The sequence below is a fragment of the Gobius niger genome (assembly GCF_951799975.1).
Source record: "Gobius niger genome assembly, chromosome: 13".
In the NCBI taxonomy this organism is placed as follows: Eukaryota; Metazoa; Chordata; class Actinopteri; order Gobiiformes; family Gobiidae; genus Gobius; species Gobius niger.
Genome location: NC_136864.1, coordinates 7,073,174 through 7,101,011, shown reverse-complemented (window position 1 = coordinate 7,101,011; position 27,838 = coordinate 7,073,174). Strand labels below are relative to the sequence as shown.

The following is a 27,838-nucleotide window of genomic DNA, read 5'->3' as shown; positions in this document are numbered from 1 at the left end:
CTGGTACACATGAACTCGTCTAAGCTAAGGTAAGAACATATCTCAGTATGTAAAAACGGTGGCCTATTCCTTTGAGTTAAGGAGTTTGGACACCATTAACATTTTGAGTTTCTTTGCACCACTGATGCCGTTGTTGTATATTGGCATTTTTGTTGATTGAAACAGTCTCTAATAGTTTATTTTTGAATCAATTTTTTCAAAGGTTTGATCGATTTTAGCTTATATTTTATGACTATGAGAGTTGTTCCTTTTCACAAACTCAGTTATTCATTCTACTGTGAACATGCCAAACTTTGAACATGCTCTTATTTTATACGTTCACTTCCGCGTCACTCGCACATCTCTCCGTGAACTTGACACCCCGGTGATTCATCCTCGCTCCAGCCGCAGGGACATTACGATTTGAGAGCGCGCTGACGGTGATGAGGGCAGGGGTGGGTCCGTACGTCCCGCAGCCTCTGTCCCGTCACTGCACGAACGACCCCGTAGGTCCAGAGCGCAGTCACGTCCTCCCGTAACCTTGCACGGGGCAGGGATCCCGGTGAATGACACAGTGGATGACTGGAGAGCGCGGATGACTCACGTGATCACGGACACGGACTTGCTCTTTTGAATCAGCACATTTAGGAAAAGTTGACTAATTTTCGGGCCATTTTAGGCTTGAGTTTTGCGGAACAGGAAAATAAGATTTGTTGGTGAACTGATAAACATTTCCTCTAAACGCGAGACGTGACACAACTTTTCGGCTACAGTCATTTTCAAAGGCCACTTAAAAGAAAATAAATCTTAAGAAAAAATAGCATTTCCTAATAGACCTCATTGTGTTATTAGTTTGTAAAAAAAAAAAAAAAAAAAAATCCAGTGCAAACTCAATCTATTTCTGAATGAGGGGAAATTTCAATATTCAAAAGCAAATTGGATAAAACAGGCAACTTTTGAGGGGGAAAAAAGGGTACAAAAGCGGTTGAAATCGGTTTCCTCCACAGGGTGGCTGAGGAGCTCAGTCACCCGAGAGCAGCCCAGAGTAGAGCCGCTGCTCCTTCACATCGAGAGGCGTCTGTTTCGGATGCCTCCTGGTTGCCTCCCTGGGGTCTAATTTTTTTTCGTAGGATGGGAAAGGCTTTTACCATTGATCTTAGTGTTTTTAAGGTTAGGTTTAGGTCTATGGGTAGTAGGGCTGCACAATATATCGCGAAAAATATCGTATCGCGATATTAGCTGATTCAATATCCGTATCGCGAGAAGCCACAATATATCGCAACATCACCATAGCCATCTGACTGAGATCGCAAACTCAAACTCATGCATTGAAGTCATGTGTAGAAGTTCAGTTTTGGTTAAACATTTACTAGCTTTGTTAAATTCTACCCTTGCTTAGGTCCTGATTGGGTGTTTTTTAAGTCTTCTTTTGACACAATTTGCTGAAAAAAAATCGTGTTTAGTGAAATATTGCAATATCATCGTTATCGCGATATTGCACAGCAGTATCGCAAGTCACTTCAATATCGTGCAGCCCTAATGGGTAGTTTGGATCAGTTCTCATATGGCGTTTCACATCCTAGGTTTTCCATTGGGAGGAGGGACCATGGACTCAGGGTGTCCTCCCCGAGAACAGCTGGAGGAGGTCTGCTCAGACTTCTGCCTCCGCAACTCAGCCCCGGATAAATCGGAAGAAAATGGATGGACGTATAACCAAAAAAAAGGACAAAAAATATCCATATTAAAAGAGCACCGGCCTGTTGCTCTAAACTAGGACTACATTTTATGGCAAACTAAAAAAACAAACCGCACCATCTTCCACTTATAGATCCAGATTTCCACATTTTAAAACAGGCAAGAACCAGGATGTTTATGAAATTGCACAATGTCAGAAATGTAACACCCACCTTTACATAAAACAGCTGAAATCTGAATGGAAGGAAGTGAAAGGAAGAGACCCGCAGCTTTGGGAGGCTACAAGTGTTTATTCTATTTATAAACAAGCATCAAGTACAAATATGTGACGTAAAAAGATCTCGCCCATTACTTCAACACTGTAGATGGTAGATTACTTGTTCTTATTAAAATCATTCAGAGGAAAACAATTATCCCAAAATGCTTTATTTCACCCATGTCCACCAGTATTTGTCAAGTTTAATTATTTTTCTGATTTGTTATAATCTCTTTATAGAAGTTATGGAGTGGTTTACAGCGAAGAGGAAACAGCCCAGTATTTCTGCAAAAGTGTCTCTTTTAGATCATTTTCTTCCTTACTAACATGGTTTATGCCTAAATACCATGTCTTAATGTTTAAAGTAAGGGATTTGATATGTGAAGATAATGTAATAACTGTTTGGATCTAAATGCTCGGTTTATGCCATATTTTCTGTTAAGTTACTTTAAGAATCTCGCTCTCACGCAAAATAAATGGGAATTTGTGTCAATTGTTCCTTTTACAGCTAAATACTGGACCTTCCTCGTGTTATGATAAAATGTAGTCTGTAAGTGTGATGCGTCCACAGAGCAGTAGCAACTGAAATGAAAAACGGTGTATTTGGCCAAACACATCCAGGAGAAAGTGCTCTGCACCTTTGGAACGGCTGCTGGTTCTTTCTCCCGCGGGAGGAGAAAACGCCTTTAGTGAAGAGTCCGACCGAGCAACGAAATGTAGGTTTATGGAGAAAATATCAGTTTGCTTCATCCTTTGAGGCTTCGTCGAAGTTCTCCACGAGATCTGAAAAACAAAAATGGATCAAGTTTTAAAATTGTTCCGTTTCAACAAACTTGGATGTAAAGAACATTTTCCCCAAACTTTATACATATAATTTGAGCTAATGTGAGAAACCTCAATCCTTGTAAATCTGAATATTACCATGTAACAGACATTAGATCAGGGGTGTCCAAACCTTTTTCATGGGGGGCCGAATGAAACGAACATGGAGTGAAGGGCCATAGATCGGTGGTTAGTACCGCGAAACCTTCGACTGGCAGAAGTTTAAATTATGCCCACACCTTTATTTATGCTCAAAACCTTCATGCCAGCTCTGTCTCACAATAATATGTTTGTCGTTAGATTTGAATTGTGTAGAATTATTACAATTGAAATAAAAAGGACCATCTCTGATGATGTGCACCGATTCAGCAAGAAGGTCCAGGTCCATCAAAAATAGGTCTGAGGGCCGCACTTTGGACACTCCTGGTTTAGATGAATGGCCTCAATAGGAAAATTGTTTCATAAACATCGCAGAGCTACTGTATGTGTTGTGCTAAAAATGTTGCTCCTAACAAGGGCTGGGACCTCAGCCTTATGTCCATTGTTTCACCTTGAGTGTGTGTGATGTGCTTGTGTGGCGTGTCTCTGGGGAGGAGGGTGGGGAAGTGTGAATGCGACAATGTGTTTATATTTGTGGGAGGACGTGGGTGTGAGAGAATGTTTTTAAATCTGTAAAGCACTTTGTGTTACATAAAATGTAAAATGTATGAAAAGCGCTATATAAATAAAGATTGATTGATTGATTGAATACATTTTTGTCGCAATTCAATACGATATGTATATGTAATTCTAATGCAAAGTGTTATGATTTGTCATTAGAATGAACTGCAATATTTTACTCTCAATGAATTGAACAACATCAGGACAATTACAAATCCCTTTATTGGGGATTGTCTTTATAATGTCTTCGACAAGGGGGGAGACTGGTGTTGGTCGTTACATCATTTGCGCACAAATTTTGGTGCACAAAATCTTATTTCAAATAAAAACTACAAAAAATAAAGCAACCCCCAATGATAATAAAAATCCACAGCACAAAAAAAAGATCAGATTCTGTGTTGCAAAAGTCTCCAAATCAAATAAAAGATTTTAGAAACCACAAAGTATTTTATGTGACCCAGTGTTTAAGAGACTAGATGCAAGTTGGTCATTTTATACTCACTGCTGCCACCTCAGGTCTTACAAGTAACTGCAGCTTCTATATTAAGCTGACCCGAAGTAACACCTTTTTGAGTGACAGTGCAGGATTTTAGAGGCAGTTGTGGTGAACAGGTCTGAGCTCATTCTACACATTAGGACATGGCTGGAACATGTAGGGGGAGGAAAATGCAGAATTTTAAAATTGTGTATAACATAATTAATAATTTAACATAATCTTCTCAGACTGTAAAGGATTTTGAAAAGTGCAAATGGTTGAGGCATCAAAGTATTGCGATACATGGCCTCCAATATGATACACATCACATCAAAGACTTAGTGATATTTTCCCAGCCCTTCTTCTAATACTAGACAAAAATAATACATTCTGAGTTTTTATGACAAGATACATATTCTATAGAAAAAAAAATTCCCCCTCTCCCTTTATCGAACAGTGCTGTAAATTACACAAACAAGCATCTTCTTAATCCGTCAGAGATCACCAGTGACCTCGGCAGAGCTGACCACAGCTCAAATATTTCAGTAATGCAGACTATTTAACACTCAGGTGCCGCTCCCACCAGACCCAACGGTTCACAGGTAGTGGATTATAAAAACACGGGCCTCACCTTACTTGCTCCGATGACTAATGAAGGCATTTTAACTCTCGTAGGAAAGATTTTCAAAAAGTAGAGGCTTTTTCAGCTCTGTCTCACTGGTCTTTAGGCATGTGGAGGACTTCTTATGAAAACCTTTGCTTCGACTAAGTACTCAAGTGCTTACACAAGTAACTGATTGAATTGTGATTATACAGCCTCTTTTTAAACCAGTAACAGACTCACTTGTAAAGGTGGCTACTATTACTTTGGAGTATCCTTTACAATTCCCAATAAAACCCAAACCAGAATGCCATTTTCCCATACCTGGTACGTCGTCTTCATCCTCCTCTACGATCTGTTCCTTCACTGCCTTCATGTCCATCGCTGCAAAAATAAAATCAAGACATTAATATAAGAATATGAGGACGATTTTGTGCACTTTCACCATACATTGCATTTACACTAAGATACTTGGATAAACAAGCTTTGTGTTGATATACCACACCGGCCTAGTGGCATAGTCTGAGCCCTCGCGCTGTTAAAACCTGTCCCGGATGGAACAGTAACCTTGTTGTCTTCGGGGAGCTCCTGTTCTCCAGATTAGCAGATGCGGTATGTCAGAAATGTGCTGCTATCATCACTTAACTGTGTTCATCTTCAGCTTGGAGCGCAAAAATGCAATTCTCCTCAGCCTCAAGATACAAGCAACAGATTATGTCTGGACACAATGGTTGATAGTGATATGATCAGAACATTGCACAAACTATGGGAGAAAATGAAGGGAGTTTTATTTCACTCTCTTTGTAAGTTATGTTCATCTATATTTAATCATCCATTTGAATTTACGACTTTTCACAAAATCTAAGGGAAGTTTTACTTTATTGATCCCTGTAGAGATATTTCTTCTCAGCGTTTCCCTTATCCTATACTTGTTTTGAGCTACAAAATGTGAGACAATTGTTGCTAATGAACCATCTTGGGCCTTGGGATCCTCAGGGAGGGGCCTCCTGGTCTCCTGGTGGTTCCTAGAGTCACCACTAAACACGGTGAGGCTGCGTTTCAGTTTCACGCTGCAAAAGTGTGGAACAGCCTCAGCGAGGACGTGAGACAGGCCTCAACTCTTACCATGTTTAAGTCCAGGCTGAAAACATGCCTATTTACTGTTGTCCATGGCAATTGATGGTATTTTAACTACTTTTAATATATAGTTTTAATAAACCCATATTTGTAATTTGGTATATTTTTATGAGTGTATTGATTTATTTTGTGTTTTTGGACACACATCGAGTTGCCGTGTGCATGAAATGTGCTATATAAATAAATTTGCCTTGCCTAATGCATTGAAAAGTACCTAAATACTAAATGTAGGACCTTTTAAAAATTATATCGTATGAGAACCTAATTCAGAAGCAATCGTCTGTACTGAACTGATGTAGGAAAAAAAAGTTGATTTGTACACTGGCTCCCATGTACATTGGCTAGTCGTAGAGTGAGCCTCCTCTCGCTGCAGAGAGGATCTCTGGCAGTGTCCCGTCAACACATCAGCGCACACCAGAGTCACAGCAGCACAGGCCGGGCATGAGCAGGTCCGACACTGCGTTTTACAGGACTTTCTCTGCACTTTTCCACGGAAATGAACACCGCTAGCACGTGGCGCTCGCCTCAGCTAAACACTCGCCTTCTGACACGTGAAACGGCTACGATAAAACTTTGGTCGTAGCTAAAATTGTCTCTTAGTTTGAACAATTGCACAGAGGAGACAAGAGCAGCTCACAATTTTTCCATCCCCACAACTGTAATGTGAATCTAAAAATCGTATTAAACAAAAAAAAAAGCAGTATACACGGGCATAAGGGGGAACCCGCGTGAACTAGTGAGAAAAGCATATATATAAAGTGTGTGGTGAGGGGTCTTACTGCCTTTAAACAAATATAATAATTGCAAAAAATAAAACTGATACTTCACAGATTTTGCCTACGTTATTTTTAGAACGCAACCCCTGCGATAAACAAGGGACCACTGTATTTATCAATAGTTGCTGACAAAGCCTCTTGAGGTCCATGTGTGGGTACGCGTGTCCGTACCTTGCCGTGGGAAAGTCTCGGCCAGTTTGCGGAGGCTGGAGAGGCTGTCGGCCCCGAGCTGGCTCAGGATCCCGGGGAGCATCTCCGTGAGCTGCTTGGTCTCGGCGTGGCCCGTGATGGCGAAGGTGTTGGCCGACAGAGACGCCTGCACTTTGGGGTTGTTGAAGTGGATCACCGTACCGTCATCTTTGATCATGTTCACCTACGGAGCGAAAACAGAACATGAAACACGGCAATAACTAAAATTACAGCCGACATTTGAGAGAATACAGAGCAAAACAAACACAAGGTTCAAAATCTAAAGCCTAAACCAGTTAAAATCAGTGCCTCAACTTCAATTAAGCAAGAATCTGGTCTTCACGAAACGCTTTTATGCACCAACAAGCGATGCCACAAACCTCTTCTATTCCTGCGATGTTGTTCACGGCCAGTTTCTTCAATGAGCCCTGGAGTTTTTTGTCGTCTGCCGTTGCTGTTTTGTGAACCACCTTCTTCTTTCTGCGGGCTGTTCCCTGATGAAAAAAAAAAAAAAGGGTTGTCCAGGTGCAATAGTCGCATAATCCCAAGGTTCAGAACTGGGAGCTTGGAAAGTAAGAAAATGCCTACGTGTTTGCTTAGTTTACACAACGGGGCTGCTCACGAGGATTGTTCAATGACTTTAAGTATTTATAATAAAATATTCTTTACATGGAATAAAAAAGCATCTACATTAACCCCCACCTGAACCGTGCACAATTTCTCTAGTCTGGCATTACCCAAATCTTAAAGCTTCTCGTAAATGGCGACAAAAACGAGAAGAAAACGAGGCTGAAAATGCAACAATAAAAGCAACAAAATATGGGGGAAAAAAGGGTGACGAAAGTGCAGCAAAAAAGTAACAAAACCTTCACAATAAAGTGGCAAAGTTATGTGGAAAACACCATAAAAAGCAACAGGTAAAGACTAGATGAAAAAGAAAGTGAAAAAAATAAGGGCAACACCATTTTGTAGGTCTTAGCTTTCAAATGAGGCACTGGCCTAGAGGCTGCAAACTCCAGTCAAGAAGCTTTTAGATTTGGGTAAAGCTGAACTGGAGAAAATGCGCTCGGTTAAGGCGGGTGGGAAGAGGTTCAAAGTAAGACTAAATCTTTTCTTCCTCTCTCGTTAATCGCAATGTATTAATTTTATTTATTCACATGTGTGTGTTAGGGCTGAAAGCTATATCGTCATCGTATCGATATCGAGATATGAACATTCAAAACTTTAAAATCTTTAAAAACTTTAAAAACGCTATGGATTTTCATCAATAAAACCGCTCTCTTTTGTATTATGATTTTATTTTTTTGAAAAATGCTTGGTTTTCACCGAACCAATAGTTATACATCGTATCGATATCGAGATATCTGGCATGAAAAGCGAGATATGATACTTTGTCCATATCGTTCAGCCCTAGTGTGTATATGTGTGGATTTTGAAAGTGGGCTATTCATGTGTGTATACGTACTGATGTATTTATTTTTACTTTATTTTTTATGTTTTGGCTAGGGCTGAAACAACTAATCGATTAATCGCCAACTAATCGATTATTGAAATAGTTGTCAACTATTTTACTAATCGATTAATCGTTTTCTAGTAAACACAGACTTAAAAAGAGCAAAAATGACTTTTATTTTTTATTTTTGATGGAAACCTACTTTGTTTTACAAGTTAGGGTCTTTAGTGTTTTGTACATTGAAAATTTCATAAATATCTGTCTGTGTCTCATCCAGTCATGAAGCAGAATTGGCACTAAGAGCCTCCAACAAACACTCACTTTAAGTTTACTCCATCAACACATCCTCAAGTGATGCCACTGTAGCATTATGTGATTAAAAAAAATGAAAAAATACCATTTTCATACACCATTCACAGCTAAGCGGTTAATCAATTAATCGTAAAAATATTCGCTAGATTAATCGATTACCAAAATAATCGTTAGTTGCAGCCCTAGTTTTGGCTGAGATCCCCGGGGTAATTGTTTGTTTGTCTCAAACGCAAAAATAATAGAAACATTATTGAAAACATATTTTTCTTCGGCAATAATAGTTTCAAATTGTTAGGTAATAATAATCAAAATATGGATTAATCACACAGCCCTGATTCTTAGTGTAAGGATAATAAATCACCAGTTTTGTCTCTACTTGGCTTAGTACTTCCTATGAGGTTGTATTATCCAATTTTCAAGACTAAAACTTGTGCATTCCCAGCGTTAAAATTGATATCCCTGGAGGTTGTTGATAGTGAACTCAAACACATTCACGTGTCAAACCCAAGAAAACAGCGCCACCGCGTGTTTGTACAGAGGAACTGTCTACTAACAAAACACTGGTCCGTGTAATAAAAGCAAGTGCTGAGGTCAGGAGGAATGAGGCTCACAGATGCTCAATGGCACTATTTACAAGAGCAACAGCTGAGCACACGCCGCACAGCTGGGATACAGATATAAATAAGTGGACACTGGATATGGCAAAAAATGAATAAAAAAGTATTAAGATTTCACAATACCTTTCCGCCTATCCGGACTTGGGCCTGGAGTTTGGCGAGCTTCTCCTGATTCATGGTGATACACTAGAAAAGACAACAAAATGGGTTGAAGCGATTTGGATTCATTTATGAAAACAGAATTCATTAAACATATGATTAAGGCAGAAATACAACAGTTCTGTTAAATATGAAATAATCCCAGTAACAAAAGTGACCCCTTAGCAACTGAATTACACAGATATACATTACTAATCGTAAATCCCCAAATGTACCTCATGTACTTTTCTCTGCAAACTCCTCCAAATAACCACAAGTACAAAAAAACAACAAGTAAAGACTCAACTTCACACATATATCACAAAACGGGACGTCGTGTTCATTATCAGTCAATTCGATCACGTAAAATAATAAGTTAACGTGCGATCAAACGTTTTTTTAGTATCCTGGATTTTAACACATGGATGACCGTCAATAAATGCAGGTAACAGTGTTTTACTGTGGGTACTTTTATCTGATCTGATTTATAAACACACAGCCTTGATGATTTAATAGTTAGTGTGCGAAGTGTGTGAGGCTAATATTGCTAATACTAGCATGGCAAGGCTAGATTATCGTCTCGTGCTCTGAATTTAACCAACAAAAGCAGGGAAACGAAGCCGAAGACAGCGCAGGACATAGAGAAAATGGCTGAATTGAAGGATGGTTATCGAAATTAGTAAATAGTTACCGCTTTAATGGGAGTTGAGTGGCCAAATGTTCAGGTGGAAAGAGAAAAACGAGGGTGAAGCAGCTGGGCTAAAGCTTTGCGTAAAAGAGAAAGAGTTCACGTCTCTTCCGGTAAATACTTTCGAAATAAAACTGCGCTCAAAGCAAACTTGCATTTGTTCTCACTTTAACAATAAAATAACTCGCTTTTATTTGCGTGTTAATGATTAGATGGGATTATGAACATTTTTCTTTTGTTTTTACGTGCGTCACTGTTAGTTTTTTGTGCAATTATGGGATTTTACTGTATGGATTTCAGGTGGGTTTCCGGTTTGGGTGCGATGACGTAACTTCTAACTTAACTAATCGCCCCACGGCCAGTAGCACGCGGTTTCATGGATGTGACGTCAGGACAGGCACAAAAAAAGGATGATAAAATAAGATATAAGACAATCGTTATGATAATCCATTGGAGGAAAAATGAAAGTTATACAATTTAGAAGTAAAGAGGACAGGGCAGTTCGTAATGCTGAACACTTGTTACATTTTTACAAATTTTTCCGACATTTCTTGATTAACTCTGTATCATAGCTAAAGACATTTGAGACCGACAAATTTCTTCTTCTGCAACACTTAAGAGGCACCAAGAGCCCCCCACACCTGCAGCACAGTGGAGGCGTCACAAGAGGCACTACAGGAAACAAGGAAGGGACAAAGGAGAAGGTATCCGGGCAAGACTCGCAGCTGAGACACATTTCTGTCCCTACTATTGTTCTGGTAAATGGATGTTCCCTGGAGAATAAAACAGATTAACTGTTAAGCTCTTCCCAGAAGATGGTGAAAGGCTTTTGTGGAGTGGAGGGAGCTGTGCTGGAGTATGAGGAAGGAGGAGGTGGAGCTGACCAGTGCTGGACACCATGCTCTGAAACTGGGACAAACACAAGACGTGGTGCACCTTTTCAGTGGAGACTGAAGGCAGCCAGCCAGGCTTCGAGTATGGATGGAGTGAATGTAAAATGGTCTCATGTCAAGCGCTTTGTGACCATGTCTGTGAAAGGTGCTACATAAATAAAGCTCTTCTTCTTCTTCTTCTTCTTTTTTTCTTCTTCTTCTTCTTCTTCCTCTTCTTCTTCTTCTTCTTCTTTTTCTTCTTCTTCTTCTTCTTCTTCTTCTTTCTCTTTTTCTTCTTCTTCTTCTTCTTCTTCTTCTTCTTCTTTTTCTTCTTCTTCTTCTTCTTCTTCTTCTTCTTCTTTCTCTTTTTCTTCTCCTTCTTCATCTTCTTCTTCTTCTTCTTTTTCTTCTTCTTCTTCTTCTTTTTCTTTTTCTTTTTCTTCTTCTTCATTTTCTTCTTCTTCATCTTCTTCTTTTTCTTTTTCTTTTTCTTTTTCTTTTTCTTCTTCTTCTTCTTCTTCTTCCTCCGGGTGCTACGGTTTCTCCGACCTCCAAAAACATTCTGGTCAGGTTGGCCCACAGTGGTGTCGCACCAGGGGTGGACTGGGACGGAACAACAGCCCTGGACTCTGACCAGCCAGGCCCAAATTGTCCTAAATACGTACTTCTAAAAACAAATATTTTAACCTCTTACCCCCCCCACCTTAACAAAGTGCATTTTCTCCAGTTCGGCACCCAAATCCAAAAGCCTCTAGACTGGAGAGCCTCATTTGAAAGCTAAGACCTCGCGTTGTTGTCACTTTTTTGTGGTGTTTTTGTTTTTCAATGCTTTGTTGTTGGGTTTTCATCACTTTTTTGTCATTCATTTGTTGCTTTTCCGGCACATTTTTGTTCCGTTTTCATCCTTGTTTCGTCGCTATTATGATGCTTTTCTTTCAAGCTCTTAGATTTGGATAAAACTTGGTTAAATCGAGGGGGAAAGGAGCAAATTGAGAGGCCAGACCAGCGGCCCGAGAGCCAGTGGCCCTTCTGTGCTCTTCCAGAATGGACATATGGCCAGTCCGCCCCTGTGTCGCACTAAGTCGCAGCAGCTCAGGACTAACACCTGGACGCAATTTCGTTTTATGGTTCACAAATAAATAACAAACAACAAATAAAGCACTCACTTACTTACTTACCTATAATCAATTTGGATCTATATCTTCCAAACAGCAATTGAAGCATTACTAAAGCCGAAATTAATCAAATGTCAGGGATCGGGTTCTCGCAGATTGACAATAACAAAAAATGAATAGTAAGAAGTTAAATTTAAAAAAAAAGAAAAAAAAATTACAGTGCAATTTTATTTTGAAATAAGTGGGTTGGACTTCCGGGTGGCTAGTATAGCGAAACCTGCTGCAGCCCTTTATGAGGTTAGCATTCTCGTCCACTCTCGCCGATTGTGAAGGAAAGAGCCAGGACAAAAGACAGGAAAGATGCGGACTTCTCTAGCAAAAATCGCCGTATTTTCCATCTTGCAAGCGCTTCTCTCTTTGTCGCTTTTCCAGGACGTGGTGGACGCTGCCAGTGGACGAGGTTAGTGTTGAAAACGCTGAATGATGAAAGAAAAGGAGGGCACGCTTTTTTACGAGCATCCTGGATCATCATCACTAAAGCGTCTCCGATCACTTGAGTAAACCCCAAAGTGTTTGTTTTAGGAGACAAACTTTGCTTAAAAATAGGATACTATAATAATTCATGGACTTTATTTCATCCATTACTTAAAGGCCCTATGCCAGTTTTTTTTAAAGGTGTTTTTTCCTCCTTCAGTATATTTTAAATTAACATAATTGTGGAGAAAATACTGCGAGTCTATTTGTAAAGCGTTTGTGTCAATTTTATAAACTTACAGGCCATTTCTGTGTCAGTGAACCTAAAAAGTGACCCTGCAAGTAGTGTGTATATATATCAGGTATAGGTCCTTTTAACATACACCATATCTTCTTTTCACAGACTGTGGTTATTTATTCTGATTATAGCTTAAAAATAATCATCATCTAGTCGTAAGCTTAATCAAGGTCAATCCATTCACTCTCCTGAGCTTTGTGAACAAAATGTAACTTCAGTTTTCAGAAGTGGGAGAGTTTGTCAAGATAAAATAGATTTTCAGTGCCTCATTTAACCCCCCGACTTAATATTTTTCTCCTGTTCAGCTTTACCCAAATCCATAAGGTCCGTATGCCAGTGTAGCACCTCATTTGAAAGACCTACAAGACTCATCTAAGTGGATCTTTTTCCTTGCCTTGTCACTTTTTTTGTCCCATTGCTTTTTTTGTCCCCCTTTTGTTGCTTTTTCATCCTTATTTTAATCCCGATTTTGTTTCTATTTTGACACTTCTTCAAGAAGCTTTTAGATTTGGGTAAAGCCAAACTGGAGAAAATGACTTTAAAGTGATGGTCTGTAAGTTTGCAAAGTAAGGAGAGATGGAGTGAAATCTGAAAGTAGAGGCCTCCCTAGTTTGCAAAATGAGTAGCGCAGGAACAGAAATTTCAAAAGTAAACATTCAAGCTCCTCCCCCCTCTCTCCTGATTGGACCTGACAGGCCGGTTCACAGGAAACGTTCGTCTCATTGGTCAAAGTGGTGTCCCGCGGATTCTGATTAGTTGCTGAAATCAGCAAAGGGAGGGACTTTAGAAACAATATTATTATTAATGTATAACTTACGTTACCTTAAATTTCAGACCCAGATGGTCAATTATACACAATCTATTAAATTTGTGAAATATTTAAACTTGCAGACTATCACTTTAACAAACTCACTCTGTGAATGTGCTATGGTACTCTGTAACAGCTGGGATAAGGGTGGTTTGGATGGTTTCTAAAAAAGAGTGCAATGACGCGACTGCACGAGAACAACTACAGAGAGAGGAGTTTGATGATTGCAAATGGATGAGAAGTCATGTCGGTTTTCCGCTTATTTGAACCTACCAGTCAACATTTTCTCATCATAACTAAACGGGGACAAGTCACAGTCCCCTGAGGTTGCTCGAGCTTCATTCTCTCCTCACAATGTTGTGGAATTTAACCTAGAAAGTCCTGCAGCGATGGCCACACCCGAACACAAACCACAGGACAGGTGATAATACAGAGCCACGTTAACCAACTTCCTGGAGTTGAATTTCAGCGACTTTATTGGTTGAACAGGTCTGGTGTCAGTGTAGTTTTACTATAGGCTTTTCTCATGTTGAAGATGGAGTGATTTTGCGTCTCATTTTATTCTTTTGCTGCAGGATTTGGGGATCACATCCAGTGGAGGACGTTGGATGATGGCAAAAAGGAAGCTCAGGCCAGGTGAGGTCAAGTTCTCAGGACGTATAATGGTATTACATCTTTTACCGGTAATTGAAATAGAGTTCTACATTATATCAATTTATTATACGGCTCTTCACAACGTAAGTAGAACGCTCCGTTGATTTGAATGGGATTTCCCAACGTTCTACCGGTCATTATTTTCTGATAAAGGACCTCTGAAAAAAATAATGAGTGCTGCCAATGGCAACGGAGTCCGTGCTTTCATATCACTCCGTGCGTACGTAGTAGCGACACTATCTGTTCCCGTCACTGCGAGAGAAGTTGGGGGAATTGCTCGTGAAGTTAGCGTGAGTCTGACTTTCAACTTACCCAGAGATTCACCACCATTCCTCCTCTCCAACTGCCCCTTCAACTAAGTAGCTAGGCTAACTACTAGCCTTGATGCTTCTAGCCTAGCAAAACCATGCAAGCCTTTCGACCTTCATAAAAGTGTACGAAGTTTAGGTTGTGTGTGTTCAGTTGGCACATGGCCTTCAGGGCGAAACAAGACCCCTCCGCTTTGCGTCGGGGTCCGGTTCGCCCTGTCGGTGCTTATTTTCCCGATAATGACCAGCGTTCTATACATTATCCCTTACATATCGCCTGATAATCTTGACTGCAACATCCATATCGCAAGAAGTCACAAGGTCACTGAGGTCGTCCATCTCACAAGAATTTAGTTATTTTTTGCTTACATAGTCTCTAAAACAAAATTGCATCTTGACTTGAAATCTTGCAGAGGTTCAGTTTTAGTCATAATTTCCTAAGTAACTTTTAGTTTTAGCCATGTTTGCACCTGGGTTAGTGTTTTGTTTGGCCCCTCCTCATGCTGTTCTTGCGATACTTCAAAGATAGAAGGGAAATCAGCAGAACAAATAAAATATGTAGCAGAGGAAACATTTTGATACTTACTTTAAAACAAAATTTCTAACTTTGCAGTGCAGAGCTTTCGCAAATCTTGAACGTCTCATGCACTTCCCTGTATGTCCTTTGTAAAAAAAATTAAAGACTAACAAAAGACACCTTCTTGAAGTGTTCAGCACTGATGAGTTTTGTTTCAAAGTCACAATAACAGTCCATTCTGCCACAGTCTTCACTGCAAATAATAATAATAATAAATAATAATAATAATAAATTTTATTTATATTGCACTTTACATTTCAGTGAAACCTCAAAGTGCTAAATAATATAAACTAAAACTGCCTGCTCCCTGTAGATATTGGCTTATTAAAGGAACAGGCCACCGTTTTTACATACTGAGATATGCTCTTACCTTAGCTTAGACGAGTTCATTTGTACCTGTCTGGTCTTCACGTGTGCCCTCAGTTACATAAACACAGCACAGACGGCGTTAGCATTTAGCCTCTCCCCCTCTCCTCTATAGCTCCAAACGAGGTGAAGATAGAAGCTACCAAGCTCTTCCATGTTTTCCCTATTTAAATATGGTTACATGAAGTGTTACACGATCCAATTATAGCTACACAAAAAAAATGTGGAAAAGGGGGGAACTTTATTATTAGGCTTAATAATACCAGAAGTAGTTTGACATCCGCGCAGTAATATCTTCTATTATTCTATTATTACGCCTTACAATATAGTTCCCCTTTTTATCCCCTTAGAAAATCCACATTGTTTAATTTTGTGTAATTATGCTTTACAGTGTAGCACTTCACTTAACCATATTTAAATAGGGAAAACGTGGAAGAGCTTGGTAGCTTCTATCTTCACCTCGTTTGGAGCTATAGTGGAGGAGAGGCTAAATGCTAACGCCGTCTGTGCTGTGTTTACGTGACTGAACGCACGCGTGAACACCAGACGGGTACAAATGAGTATGTAAAAGCGGTGGCCTATTCCTTTTAAACAGACATTTCATGAGGATTTTAGCTGCATCAGAGCAGGTCGGTCAGATGTTTGTCAGTTCATAATCTTTTCTGTCATGATGCTAAACTCTTGACCGTGTTAGCCGCTAACTGTCGCTACGTCTGCGATCCCTGCACGTGTTTGTGTTTACATGGTGAGGGGTGTGTGGAGCTTGTCTCTGCTTCTGCTGGACAAAGTTAGCTCGCTGTTTGAAGGTGGGCCGTCTAGCGATGCAATGTGGGAAGGCAACCATTCTGGTCCAGGAGTAAAAATGGGTTAGCTGAGGGCTGCTTTAATGCAACATACTGGGTTGAAATGGTTAAGGTTCATAGTCTTTAATACAGTAAGTGCATCCCCAATCTTCAATGTACAAGTTATTAGACACTATGAAAATACAGTCCACACTTCGGCCACTAGATTTCACTGAAAATAGCATAAAGCACAATATTTAATGCCAGTTTTCTACATTTTTACTTGATTTCCTTTCTTCTTTCCCAGTGGTCTGCCGATGATGGTCATAATTCACAAGACCTGGTGTGGAGCCTGCAAAGGTACAATCACAAAACCCTCCTGAAAGTTAAACAAAGTGTGAATGTTTGTCAGACACTGAAGTGTTACCTCTTCTCTCTTCAATCAGCGCTGAAGCCCAAGTTCGCTGAGTCCAAGGACATTTCTGAACTCGCCCACAACTTTGTAATGGTCAACCTTGAGGTAAGGAAGCAGTAGCTATAATCTCTGCTTGTTCGTGTCTTCCGTTAACTTTGGGCCTTAGGCGGGTCTTTCCCAGGTCTCATCTTTTATCCTATATTTGAACAGGACGAGGAGGAGCCAAAGGATGACGCCTTCAGTCCAGACGGAGGCTACATTCCCCGCATTCTTTTCCTTGGTACGGACACAAGCTGCTCATAAACCGATTCTGCACATGCAACAGCTTATCGTTGACCTAAGGCGGGTCAAGAAAACGTAACTATACTGTTTGTGTAGGCTCTCAGTCGTCCAGGAATTGTCCAACTCTCTTCTGTGCTGTGGGTTCCTCAGATCACAAAAGGAGCAGGGATTTGTTAATGAAAATGAGACTGAATGATTCTTCGTGTCACCCCAGCCCTGAACTATTTTAATCAGTGAAATTGTTTAATGTAAACAAATCGTGACCTTATGTTTGTCTAGAGTCTAGACCAGTGTTGTTTTTGTCAACAAAGCCGATATCACTTTGTTGACGCACCTGTTTTTTGTTTTTTTTTATGATAACGTAGCGATGACGAGCTAAAATCACTCTGGACTAAAACATGACGAGACGTTTCCGAGTTTACGCCAATGAGACGAGACTAAAATGGCAGAAAGTGTTTCGCAAAAAGAGCTTGTGCACAGAGTGGGAGAAGATACTTGCTACACGCAGTGTTGGGCAGTAACGGATACATGTACCGCCATTACGTATTTAGAATAACAATTTTGAGTAACTGTATTACGGTATAGTAACTCTGTCGTCAGACGGTATTTAGAATACAGTTACTTTGCTAATACCAAGGGATTACATACGTTGTTAAAATTCCATCATCCAATCATCAGTCAGTGGCACTAAATTGGCACCAGTTATTAATTATTATTATTATTATTATTACTTATTACAACCTTTATTTTTCATGTTTGAGCCTTTATTTTGAAATCCATTCCAAAATATAACAATTTATGGATATTGCTCTTCAATAGCTTCTACAGTTTTCAATGGAGTGACACTAAATTTACACCATTTACAAATTATTATACTAGCAACTTTCTACAACCTTTACTCTTAAGGTCTGGACCTTTATTTTGAAATGTGTGCAGAAATATGACCATTCATGGATAATCTTCAATACCTTCTACATTTTTCACTGTAGTGGCACCAAATTAACACCAGTTAGTTACTAATTATCATACTGGCAACTTACAACAACCTTTTTTTTTTTAAATCTGGACATTTATTGTGAAATTTATGTCAAACTATGACTATTTATGGATGGTAAATTAGTTTCCCTTTTGCTGTGTTTTCAGTCATTTAGGATGAAAGTTGGTTGTTGTTGTTGTTAGCAGTAGCAGTAAGCTAAGTTAGCGGGTTAGCCGCTACAGTTTGTCACTTTCCCAAACGCCGCTGTTGAGTGGGATACAAAGTAATGCAGCAATTTTCCAATGGTTCATAAAAAGACTGTTCTCCCAACATAAACATAAAGATGAAAACTTATCCATGGAGCATCAAACGTGCTCCCCGTGTGTGCCGTGGTTTCCAGTGTTATAATCTGCAGACTGGAGCGGCTGCACATTTGCGTCAGCAGAAACGACTGTTCTCAAAAGAGATTATTATTATATGCACCAATTTTCAATACTATTATTAGTTTTTATAATGAAACTGACTAAAACTTAATTTTCGTCTGACTGAAACGTGACTAAAACTAAAAGACTGAAGGGGCTGCTGAAAACAATACTAGTCTAGATTCACGTCTAGCTTGTTCTAGTGGGTTTAACCCATTTTACATGTGACGACAAGAGCAAGAAGAAGCTTCTGAAGATGGAATCGGAACTTCAATGATATTTGAAAATACCCACTATGAAATTAACTATTTCTTTAATTTTTTTATTATTATCTCTTAAAATCTCTTTAAGCGAGATGGGACGCATCAATGAAATTGTTAGCTGTTGTACATTGTCCTTTTTGTAGCTTTCCTAACTTCCAAATTCTTCATAGGGATGAGTTCATGAGCACGTTTCATCACTTACAAGGTCAAGTTTCAGGGTCAGTGTCACAGAAATGCTACAAGTTTGTCTACAAACTAGACGATATACGGCAGGAGGATAAAACAAATGTCCTTCCACTGATATGAAATCGGATATAGGGCCTTGAAAATGTCCTTGTATAAGTTAATAAGTTGGATGTTTCCAAACAATGTGACGCCTTTCATTTCAGATCCTCTTGGAAAAGTCCACCCAGAAATCACCAACAGAAACGGAAATCCAAACTACAAGTATTTTTACAGCAACGGAGATCAAGGTAAATGGATTTTGAATTAGAGATGTCTGTTTTCTGACTTTACACATGTATAAATGACGACAGAGTTGATTGAAAACATCCTGCAGTTCAGTTCTCTGCTTCCTCACGATAATGAGATTCACTCTTTCCTTATTTTATCACCGTACTGAAATCTTTTCCATGGAAGAGTTTTTTTGTTTTGTTTTTTTACTCATTATGGTTTCTACATAAATCTTTATTTATTGGGTGAAGATGCTGCTGAGTATTTGGGAAGTTTGGTTTTTCAAGCCATGCCCAGGTGCAGACTTATGCTTTTAACCCTACTGAACCGATCGCAGCTTAAAGGGCTCATTTGAAAGCTAAGACCTACAAAACTGATGGTCAGTTATGGTCTAGGTTTTTTTAGGCTTTCTTATTGATTTTGTGTTGCTGTTTAGGCCCTCTTTTTCTGTGTTTTTTTGGGTTAAGAGGTTACGCAGGAGAGAAAGCGAAACATATGTCTTTTATGTTGTATATTTGAATCACGTAACTTCTCACTTTTATTGACCGTGACTTGTTAATCTCCCCCTCAGTGGCGTCCGGCATGAGGGAAGCTCAGGAGCGGCTGACGGGCGACGCGTTCAAACGCCACAGCGGAGACGAGCTCTGAGCTGAAAACCACTGAACCATCGAAAAGGCTGTAAGGGCTACTTCCACTCAACCCTGCGAAACCATTAACGACACACGGACTGGGGCTGCACTACACGAGAAACACAGAAACATTTGTCCTAATTTAGTCCTGATTCAGACCTGGGAAAGTCCATGAATCTCTGATGGAGAACTTCAGTTAGTTGAGTCATCAAAAAGCATCAAAGTCATTAAGTTAATATACTCAAATCAAGGCCTCAGACATGGTTAAACTGACTTTCTGCTGCCTGTAGAATCCCTGTAAGCTTAAATCTATTATTATGTGTGTCAAAATCACAACAGAAAATTATATATAATTTTATAAAATATAAAATTAAAATTAAATTGACTTGTTTTTGCCTTTTCATTTTGGATACTGTAAGAAATTAAACTGTTTTTTGTGTTATTGTCCTTCTCATATGAATATAAAGTTGCCTCTTTTGGCCATAACAGTTTTTCCGACCTGTAGTGCAGCCCTAAGTTGGACGTCCTCTTAAATCAAAGCCAATCGTGTTTGACAAAGTCTTAAACACGGGTTGATTTTCTGCCTGTTGACTTTTAAACCATGTGATAATGTATTATACTGTTATTAATGCCATGAGACTGTATGCTTGGTCTGTATGGGGTGGACATTCACTCAAAGCCAAGTTGTTATTTTTTAAATTCCATCTATTAACACTTTGGGAAAGGAAAGCTGGCTTAGGTTGGACATTATAGCTAAAAAAAAACAAAATCTCAGTGAAAGTTGTACTGAAGACGGGAATAGACCTCTTGAATTTCTCTTTCTGAAATGTAAGCTTTATTGCCATAAGTAAATTCACAAACGAGGAGTGACTCTGGCCATATTTTCCTACTTTTTTAGCAGTAAATTGACCAAAGGCAGCTCGAATGTTTGTCCTTGGCAGGTGCGACTGCAATGATCTTTGTTGGAACCTGAAACATTAACACATCTGTGATTAAATATCCTTATAGATTATACTTTTTGCAGGTATTGCTTAGTTTCAGGTGAAATCACAGCGTTCTAAAGGCCTGTAATATTTATACAGTTTATCAATCAATTAATGTTTTTGTAGAGAGAGGGAGAGAGGGGCGCGGCCTGCAGCATGTGAGTCCACCTGGGCTGATAATGTAAAGTTGTAAAGTGTCAACAGCAGGTGGTGACGAGCCGCTTGTGTCTCCCCTGAACTTATACTCTCTGGCACAATGAGGAAAAACTAAAAAACGGGGAGAACCACAGAAGGAGGGACAGGCTATAGAGACTCGGGGCCGATGGGAGCCCCTCAGCAGACGGGCCAAGACCACAGAATGTCCAGACCTTGCTGGAGCTTCAGTTAATCTTCTCCAATCCTTGTGGGCAGGGTTCCTTCATTCCTCTGTTCCTCCGTGGACAGGGCTGAAGACCATGACACCAACGACCCACCGTCTGAAACAGGCCCTTCCAAGGGGCAGTTGTTCCTATTAACAGCATTACACTTTCACAAGCCGTATCTAAAGAGAAAATGCAGGAATAACAAAAATGATCATTAATATCAGTCCATGATCCGTTTTGATCACCAAAAATCTCCTGAAAAAGCTGCTCTCCACCTGCATAAATATTATAGGCCTTTTAGAACGTGTGATGTCATCTGAAACCCAGCAATTTTGTAAGCATCTTTATCACTATCTTACACTTTGTTGGTTGGAAAATGCCATATTGATCTAAAAACAGCTGAAACTAAATATCCAGTAGTTTTACATCCCACCCCCCCTGAACTATAATCACAATCTGTAGACTTAGAAGTAGGTACAAATCCAAGTTTCAACATCTGTGGGCGGTATAAAACCAGCCTATTTTGCACTTTAGACTTTTATTAATTAACATCGAGGGAACTCCAAATATCAATCTATTACTCTACTCATTTTTCTGACTGAAACAACCTTTTAGCTGGACTCTTCCTTCCCCGTCAGTGTTTTTAGATCCCAAATAATAGACGAGCCAAGACTCCTGCAGAAATGTGCTTCCAAACCTCCTCTACAGCCTCTTTATCTGTGAAAACGTGTTCGTTTCTCTCTTATTTAAACTACACACGACTTCATTTAGATCTGTTTAGCAAGTTCTGTTGTATCAGTGCGGGTTTTGTTGCTTGTGAAGTGATTTATTGGTTTATTTAAAGGGACAGGCCAGTGTTTTGTTGAATTATATGAGCACAGGAGATGTGGTTTGGAAATGGCGAGTGGGAGAAATGACAAGAAGCGTGATGGCGTTGATCTGAAAGAACAGCTGGAGCCCACAATATATGCACAATATGGTAACCGAATTGGCTATTACAATATTTCAGTAGGTAAAATGGATTAAAATGTGGAAAATTAGGGGGGGGTTTTGTGCATTTTTTTAGGCTGTGTTTGGAAAATAGTATAAATGTAGTTCTTCTGACCAATATCCTGGACACGATTTGCCATTAGTGCAATAGCGTGTGCCTTAAGCCTTGTTATGGATTCGTATTTTATGCCTTTATCTCCTGTTTGCATCTCCAAACTGTCAAATGTGAGAAGTCTGATTGTACTGCAGTTTTTTCTACTAAAATACTGGCCTGCTCCTTTACTGGTTATACTGTAAAGGGAAAACCTTTGTTCATCGTCATGGATGGATTTTATACTCGGCCAAATGGCAAAAATAAAGTTTGTGTATTGACTATTTGTTGTTTTTCATCATTTCTGTCTTAAAGCTGCATTACGCAACTTTTTAGGTGAAAAAAAAGTTGATGTTTGTGCGTATTTGACTTTGTAGTGACCCAGAGGCTTCATGAGTGGTTCTTATGTCTTTACTTTCCATCACAGTGGTCTCTACAACTCTCCAGGATCAATTGTTTGGAAGTTTTAACTGCTGATGGACCCTCTCATCAGAAAACCAACAAACCGATTGATCTTGGCGCGTTGTAGAGACCACTGTGATGGAAAGTAAAGGCGACATGACTCGGACTGTTCAGCCGCCGGGTCACTACCAGGTCAAATACGCACAAATATCAACTTTTTTTTCCTGCATAAAAAGTTGCATAGTGCATCTTTAAGTTGCACAAGAGGACCTCCATTAAGGGGATTCCAATGTTTAGATCTTTCAGCAACATGTTTAGTTTAGTTTATTTATTTATTTGAACAGGGACAGTGTACAATATACATTAACCTCAAAGGGAGAGATGCATTGTACCAGGTTATAGCACTTGTGCTAATTTCCACCTGTTGTCCCTGGGCAGACTGATGTCAACAAAGTCATAAAAATACTAATACAGAATAATACATTTCCCCAAAAACAGCATTAAAATCAACACACACTTCATTCATTCCAAAGCATTAGATTGCACACTCTTGCATACACACCAATTACAGGACATTATGGGAACAAGTTTGTTTTAAAATATGCCATTTTTTAGCCTGGTGTGAAAAAGCGTTAAAATTTACACATGTGGTCAGCTCTGTTGGCAACATATTCCACTGTTTGATGGCCACACTGGAGAAAGCGGAGCTGTGGAGTGCGGATTTACACTGGGGCATCCTACACTCGCCCCGAACAGTCGACCGAGTGGCTCGAGATGAAATTTCTGAGCTCAGTGAAATAAACTTTTTTAATGGAGGAGCTGCAGTACCATTAATTATCTTGAACAACAGACAGAGATTTGAATATATGATTATGTTTTCAAAACTTAATATACTATGTTTTTTAAAAATATGACACTGATGATATAACCAAGATTTTTTGTCATGAACTTTAAGAGAGCTTTTGTACAATGATTCCAGGGGCCTTAAGGCTGTTTTACAGGCCTGCGACCAACTCGTCATGCTGTAGTGAATGTGCTATGGGATTATCATCTCATTTAGATAAAGACTAGAAGCATCTATGGTCAAAGAGTTTCTAATATATCTAAATTTGTTATGTTAAATTTCAACGTATTGGTTAATTTTTTAATATGTTTTTTTTTTAAACACATAGGTGTTTTTTTAAAACACATAGGTAACACATCAAGCCCGCTAACGGATAGATTTAGTTCCAAAGTCCGCACAGCTGAGCGAGAGGCGTTTTGTTTGAAAATCACTTAAGTTTTGGTTTAGACATTCCTCCTCTGTCTTGTTTTGTTTTGTAGTAAACCTGTTTTTGGCCTGCTTTGCATGTGGTTTAGTCCTTATCTTGATATGGCTAAAATTTATCCTACTAAAAACACTATTAGATATTCAAAATACACAAGTTAGTGCAATGTACAATAAGATTAAGTTGAGCAGAATAAGTTACTGTTGGTGTGGCCCTCCGATTCAAGTCAGGCTTCTCCTGTGGCCCCTTATGAAAAAAAAACTTTTTTTGCTGTAAGTTTTATGACGTGATATGAAGCAGAATGAAATTGAGGAGAGACATCCAGCAAACAGTCATAGTCATACAGTGCATGACCAAAAGAAAAGTCTCCGCCTAGATTTGTCAAGCTGGGGTTGCTGCTGTTGGTCAGGGGCCTCATTTATAAAAGACTGCATAGATTTCTATTTGCTCATGCCCATGGAGAATCCAGATTTATAAAACCCTCCTTGCGGACTTCTCTACACAATCTGTGCTTTTTAGATCTTCCCCACTGTGGGAATTTGCGCAAGTGAACTAAACTCTAGTCTAACCTCCCCATGCCTCCCTTTCACCATAAAATTACAATGTAAAGTGAGTTATGAATGAGATTTGCCGAAACATGAGGTGATAACTGTTAGAGGATAACATTAAATCGCTATTTATCATACTGGGTCAGGCTGTACAGTCGTACTATCTCTGTCATAGCCTTGACTGTGGTGCTCAGGCGCCCACTCTCTGCCACTGAATGCTTGCGTATCAGTCTGACGCTCTGAGAGGGTATTTATTCCTCTTCTGTGGAAGCATAGACAGACTTGAATGGTAGGACTAGCGCAATGTCTCGAGTTCATGTCTCCGGGTCCCGCACCGATGGTAAATAAACTTCTCCTGCATAAGACATCCAGACTGCTGCCTGTCATTCATCTATCCTCTCGAACACCATTGTTATTTCTCTAACAATAAACGTGTGGGTTTTACCAAGACATGAGGGACACAGACTCATGAAAATCAAAACAAAACAAACAATAACATTACTTATTAGTCTTAAGAGAAATCTTGGGGAAAATGTTGGCAAAGGCTTTATAAATGAGGACCCAGGTCTAGCTTCAGCAACACCATGTGCCCAAAGAATGAGATCAGCTGGACCAGGATTTCTTCTTCCCTGATGGCACCGGCATATTCCAAGATGACAACCCCAGGATTCACCAGGCTCACATTGTGAAAGAGCGGTTCAGGGACCATGAGACATCATTGTGCACATGGATTCTCCGCCATAGAGTCCAGATCTTAACCCCACTGAGAGTCTTTGGGATGTGCTGGAGAAGGCTTTGAGCAGTGGTCACATTCTCTCATCATAAATTCAAGATCTTGGTGAAAAATGAATGCAACACTGGATTTTTTGACATTGCAGAAGCTTATTGAAGCAAAGCTACAGAGAATGCGCTGTAATCAAAGCTAAAGGCGCTACAATGAATACTATATAGGCCTAATACTATGGTCAGGCTGTGTATATTGTTTTTTTCAGGACTGTTTCCATGTCTATAAAATACCTGTGTAATAAATCCCAAAACATGTATAATAGCCACCTGTTCTCCTGGACATATTAAAATCTGTTCAGTAATGTTCCCATCAGTTAATACAACACGTTGGGGGTATTTCTTCAAATCTGAGAGTCAAAATTTTTGCTCATATAGAAATGACGAACACGATTAGAAGAGTATGACATTTTATTGTCTAAACAAAGATGATCCCTTATAGTCTCTCAAACCACAAAGACAAAACTTCAACTAGTTAAATTAAAACAGAAACGAGTGCATTCTGAAAAGAAACTGGACAGATCCCATTTCGGACGAGCTAAAGACAAGGTAGTTTACACATAGAGGAAAGAACAAAGACGACACGGCGGTGCAATAACTTAAAGTCCATCTAACAAACTTGTCATTTCAAAATAAAAGAAAGAATGGATTGGTTCAAGGCGATAAAAGTCTGTTTCAATCCACGGCCCTGGACAATGAAGCTCGACAAAGATCTGTAGGTTTTTGTAAACATAAAGATAGGATATATTTCTTTAATATTATGCTTTTATTTTGATGTTGTGTGAAAGTTGTTTAAAGCCACACTGCAGAACTCTCCATGTTAAATGTTGCTACAGGAAAAGTAGAGACAAGAGACAGGTCTGAGAAGAGGCGAGGCTGATGCATTTTGAGGTATTTTTCCCGAACATAAATAAGAGGAAAATAGTGTAATAGATGGTAATAGACCCAGAATCAAAATAGTTTTATATTCTAGTCATTAGGCGATTGAAATAGTACCCATAAGTTTGCATAAAATCGGATTTAGACTGCACCAGGGCTCATATGGGTGTACCATGCGTATGCCTGATGGAACATTTAAGGCCTTAATCCAAATTCTTTTATTTCTTTTATTACCCACTGCAGACATAGCATTTTCTTTGTCTAGCTCGACATTAAGAGCATTTTTTATGTCGCTTGCAATAGCATAATCCAAAATGTTACGCAGTGTGGCTTTAACCTCTTAACTCCCGCCTGAACCGAGAGGATCTTTTTCCTCATGTCATCAGATTTTTTTCATTTTTTTGTTGGGTATTCAACTCATTTTTTAAAATCTTTTTCATCATTTTTTTTTGTCATTTTTTATCACATTTTTGTCATTTTTTGGGTCTTTTTTTTGTCAATTTTTTGTCAAATTTTTATCAATTTTTTGTCAATTTTTTTGTCAATTTTTTATCAAATGTTTGACATTTTTGTCACATTTTTGTCATTTTTTTGTACTTGTTTTGTCATTTTTTTTAATCAAATTTTTGTCATTTTTTCATCAATTTTTTGTCAATTTCTTTTTGACATTTTTGTGACAATTTCGCCACTTTTTTGTCAATGTTTTCTCACTTTTTTGTCACATTTCCATCACTGTTTTTGTCTCAGTTTTGTTGCTATTTTCACAGCTTTTATCCAGAAGCTTTTGGACTGGGGTAAAGCCAAACTGGAGAAAATGTGCTCGGTTCAGGTGGGAGTTAAGGGGTTAAAGGTTAGTGTGACTGAATGACTAACTTCAGCTCACACGAAGCTTCTGAATTAAAACATTTTTCGAAGTCGTTGTCTCATCATATTTCGTAAAAACAAAGTTTGTTTAATTTATGTAAACACTGTGCTTCAGGCAGTGCAGGATCATGTTCCTTGCTACTCAAAGAACATCACACGGAAAAACCAAATAAAGTGGGCAAGTTTCAACACCTTAAGCGCAAAATTATCACAAATAGTAGCACATTTTTGTCGTCTTGTATTGAGCTTCACAGCACAGGGCAGACCCATCCTCAAAATGGTGGAAGGCTGGTTTCGTTTTAAAGACACAGTAGTTTGCAGATAGAAAAATATGAAAAACAACATAAAAAACGTTCTACAATTTCTCGGTACAACAATAATTACACGTTGCGGGAATGCAAATCCGCAGCACATTTAAAAACGGCTATAAAACTCATGTGCTTCTCTATTCAAGTGCACGGCAACAATAATCATCATCCTTACATTATTATTACTATCATCAAAGTGATTATCTGAACATGTACCATTCATTTCCAGTGTGCTTAGACCACTGCCTGAAGACTAAATTTGACACTAAAAACAAAATGTCTAGCTTTATGTAAGACTCCTATCGTCTCCGCACGATTCCCAAGCTCCATTTACAAACAACAGGACGACTTTTAACACAGTATTTCTTATTCCACACAATATAAAGCCTATTTTTTGACAATTACTAAGAGTTTATGTGCAGCAATCGTCTTATGGATGGAGTAAATGTAATGGATTGATTGATTTCGGGTCCTAAAATGGCTGTGCCTCGTCTTTCTTTGTGTTGCTAGTGAGGAGAGAAACCATGTGACGTGAAAACATTCGATAAAAGATGTTTAAGTGGGTAAAGAAGTGGTCCCCAAACAAGAGGGCGGCCAGTCTGAATCCCACACAAGCACTTTTTAACTATAAGTAAACCAATACATTGTTATAACAGGCATATTTACCAGATTTATGTTGTGTTATGTACTGTTTTTCCCTGTCATAGAACCATTATTATCATTATATATGTTAAAGTGGACATATCATGCACTTTCTTAAGCTTAAAACCACGCTATAATGTCAAAAACAGGACAGACCAATTTTTTCCTAATTGTACCCTATTTTTTTTGTCATTTTTTTTCTGTAATTTGTTCCTAATGTTTCATA

General features: G+C 39.1%; 3 protein-coding genes across 3 annotated transcripts in view; 2 read left to right on the top strand and 1 right to left on the bottom strand.

Annotated features, from left to right (window-relative positions):
* Positions 1 to 27,838, top strand: part of slc25a24l (solute carrier family 25 member 24, like) — a 137,532-nt gene that overhangs the window by 40,548 nt on the left and 69,146 nt on the right. The gene's annotated exons all lie outside the window — the stretch shown is intronic.
* On the bottom strand, positions 1,995 to 9,886 carry LOC306972910 (transcription factor BTF3 homolog 4-like). The gene is made up of 6 exons (XM_079569617.1): positions 9,802 to 9,886; positions 9,096 to 9,158; positions 6,971 to 7,084; positions 6,573 to 6,774; positions 4,813 to 4,872; positions 1,995 to 2,713 (listed from the first exon to the last, which is right to left on the bottom strand). Exons 2-6 carry the CDS (start codon positions 9,147 to 9,149, stop codon positions 2,667 to 2,669), a joined length of 477 nt encoding a protein of 158 aa, XP_079425743.1. The 5' UTR covers positions 9,150 to 9,158; positions 9,802 to 9,886; the 3' UTR covers positions 1,995 to 2,666.
* Positions 12,041 to 19,653, top strand: txndc12 (thioredoxin domain containing 12 (endoplasmic reticulum)). The gene is made up of 7 exons (XM_079569921.1): positions 12,041 to 12,245; positions 13,941 to 14,001; positions 16,360 to 16,412; positions 16,499 to 16,572; positions 16,678 to 16,747; positions 18,800 to 18,883; positions 19,435 to 19,653. The coding sequence occupies exons 1-7, from the start codon at positions 12,146 to 12,148 to the stop codon at positions 19,509 to 19,511; spliced, it is 519 nt and encodes a 172-aa protein (XP_079426047.1). The 5' UTR covers positions 12,041 to 12,145; the 3' UTR covers positions 19,512 to 19,653.